At 50.6% G+C, this 2068-nt stretch overlaps 1 protein-coding gene across 1 annotated transcript in view; it reads right to left on the bottom strand.

Annotated features, from left to right (window-relative positions):
* The window catches only part of LOC126396848 (transient receptor potential cation channel subfamily M member 1-like), a 33480-nt gene that overhangs the window by 15963 nt on the left and 15449 nt on the right, over nucleotides 1-2068 (bottom strand). Inside the window, exon 12 of the mRNA XM_050055229.1 lies at nucleotides 1248-1422. Coding sequence (XP_049911186.1) covers nucleotides 1248-1422 — 175 coding nt within the window. The remainder of the gene's footprint in view (nucleotides 1-1247; nucleotides 1423-2068) is intronic.

Here is a 2068-nt window from a genome sequence, read left to right as displayed (position 1 = left end):
GTGAGGACAGAGGGTGAGGGCAGTGGGTGAGGACAGAGAGCAGGGGGCGAATACAGATGACAGAGGGCAAGGACAGTGGGTGAGGACAGTGGGTAAGCACAGAGGGTGAGGACAGAGAGAGGGGACAGTGGGTGAGGACAGAGGACAGAGGGTGAGGACAGTGGGTGAGGACAGAGAGTGAGGACAGAGGGCAGTGGGTGGGACAGTGGACAGAGGGTGAGGACAAAGGACAGAGGGTGAGGACAGTGGGTGAGGGCAGTGGGTGAGGACCGAGGGCAGGGGGCGAATACAGATGACAGAGGGCAAGGACAGTGGGTGAGGACAGTGGGTAAGCACAGAGGGTGAGGACAGAGGACAGAGGGTGAGGACAGAGAGAGGGGACAGTGGGTGAGGACAGAGGACAGAGGGTGAGGACAGTGGGTGAGGACACAGGGTGAGGACAGTTGGTGAGGGCAGAGGGTGAGGACAGTGGGTGAGGACAGAGGGCAGGGGGCGAATACAGATGACAGAGGGCAAGGACAATGGGTGAGGACAAAGGGTGAGGACAGAGGGTGAGGACAGTGGGTGAGGACAAAGGGTGAGGACAGTGGGTGAGGACAGAGGACAGGGAGCGAATACAGATGACAGAGGGTGAGGACAGTGGGTGAGGACAGAGGGTGAGGACAGTGGATGAGGACAGAGGACAGAGGGTGAGGACAGTGGGTGAGGACAAAGGACAGAGGGTGAGGACAGTGGGTGAGGAGAGAGGACAGAGGGTGAATACAGATGACACAGAGTGAGGACAGTGGACAGAGGACAGTGGGTGAGGACAAAGGACAGAGGACAGTGGGTGAGGACAAAGGACAGAAGGTGAGGACAGTGGGTGAGGACAGAGGGTGAGGACAGTGGGTGAGGACAAAGGACAGAGGGTGAGGACAGTGGGTGAGGAGAGAGGACAGAGGGTGAGGACAGTGGGTGAGGACAAAGGACAGTGGGTGAGGAGAGAGGACAGAGGGCGAATACAGATGACAGAGAGTGAGGACAGTGGACAGAGGACAGTGGGTGAGGACAAAGGACAGAGGACAGAGGACAGAGGACAGTGGGTGAGGACAAAGGACAGTGGACAGAGGACAGTGGGTGAGGACAAAGGACAGAGGACAGAGGACAGTGGGTGAGGACAAAGGACAGAGGACAGTGGGTGAGGACAGAGGACAGAGGACAGACAGCTGACGGACTGACTGAAGTCTTACTATGAACTCTAGTCTTACGGTCTATGGAGTCTGCAAACACCTCTCCGTAGATCATCCAGTACGGCATGTAGAAGATGTTTCGAGCCAGACGCCACGTCGGCTCCTCGTCGGGGTGGAGGATGGCCTGCCGAGCTACGCCGAAACTCATCAGCACCACCAGCATGATGACCACGAAGTACAGCATGTCAATCATCTGGAGGACAATCAGACCACAGACCTTCATGTTTTAGTCTCCTTCATCATCATCAGTGATATTTTTGTCACTTAAACAGAAACAACAAACGTCATGAAATCCATCTGACGTTATTTTATATCTAAAACAAACATATTCATTTAAATCAATTAAACAGAAGAGTTGTCTAAATATTAATATCAATTAATATCAGACCTACATGGTGAGGACATTTCTGCCTTGTGAGGACAGTTTTACCTTTTGAGGACTTTTTAGTATATTGAGAGCAGTTCTACACTATGGAGACATTTCTGCTTAGTGAGGACATTTTTGTATAAGGACAGTTCTGCTGTGATAGATTTTGTTAACGTGTCCCTGAATAATGAATTTAAAGTGATGTCATACCATCTTGCCGATCATCATGATGTATGGCCCCAGGTACTTGTTGTATTATGAGGACAGTTGTACATTATGAGGACAGTTGTACATTATGAGGACAGTTGTACATTATGAGAGTGTCTCTGTACTTGTTTTATTAGATCTTAGTGCGGCGTTTCACACTATTGACCATCAAATTCTGCTACAGAGACTGGATCACTTAATTGGCCTAAAAGGTTCTGCACTAAGCTGGTTTAAATCTTATTTATCTGATCGTTTTCAGTTTGTT

This window comes from Epinephelus moara, chromosome 1, assembly GCF_006386435.1.
Source record: "Epinephelus moara isolate mb chromosome 1, YSFRI_EMoa_1.0, whole genome shotgun sequence".
In the NCBI taxonomy this organism is placed as follows: Eukaryota; Metazoa; Chordata; class Actinopteri; order Perciformes; family Serranidae; genus Epinephelus; species Epinephelus moara.
Note: the sequence above shows the minus strand (reverse complement) of the source record. Positions and strands in the feature narration are given on the sequence as shown.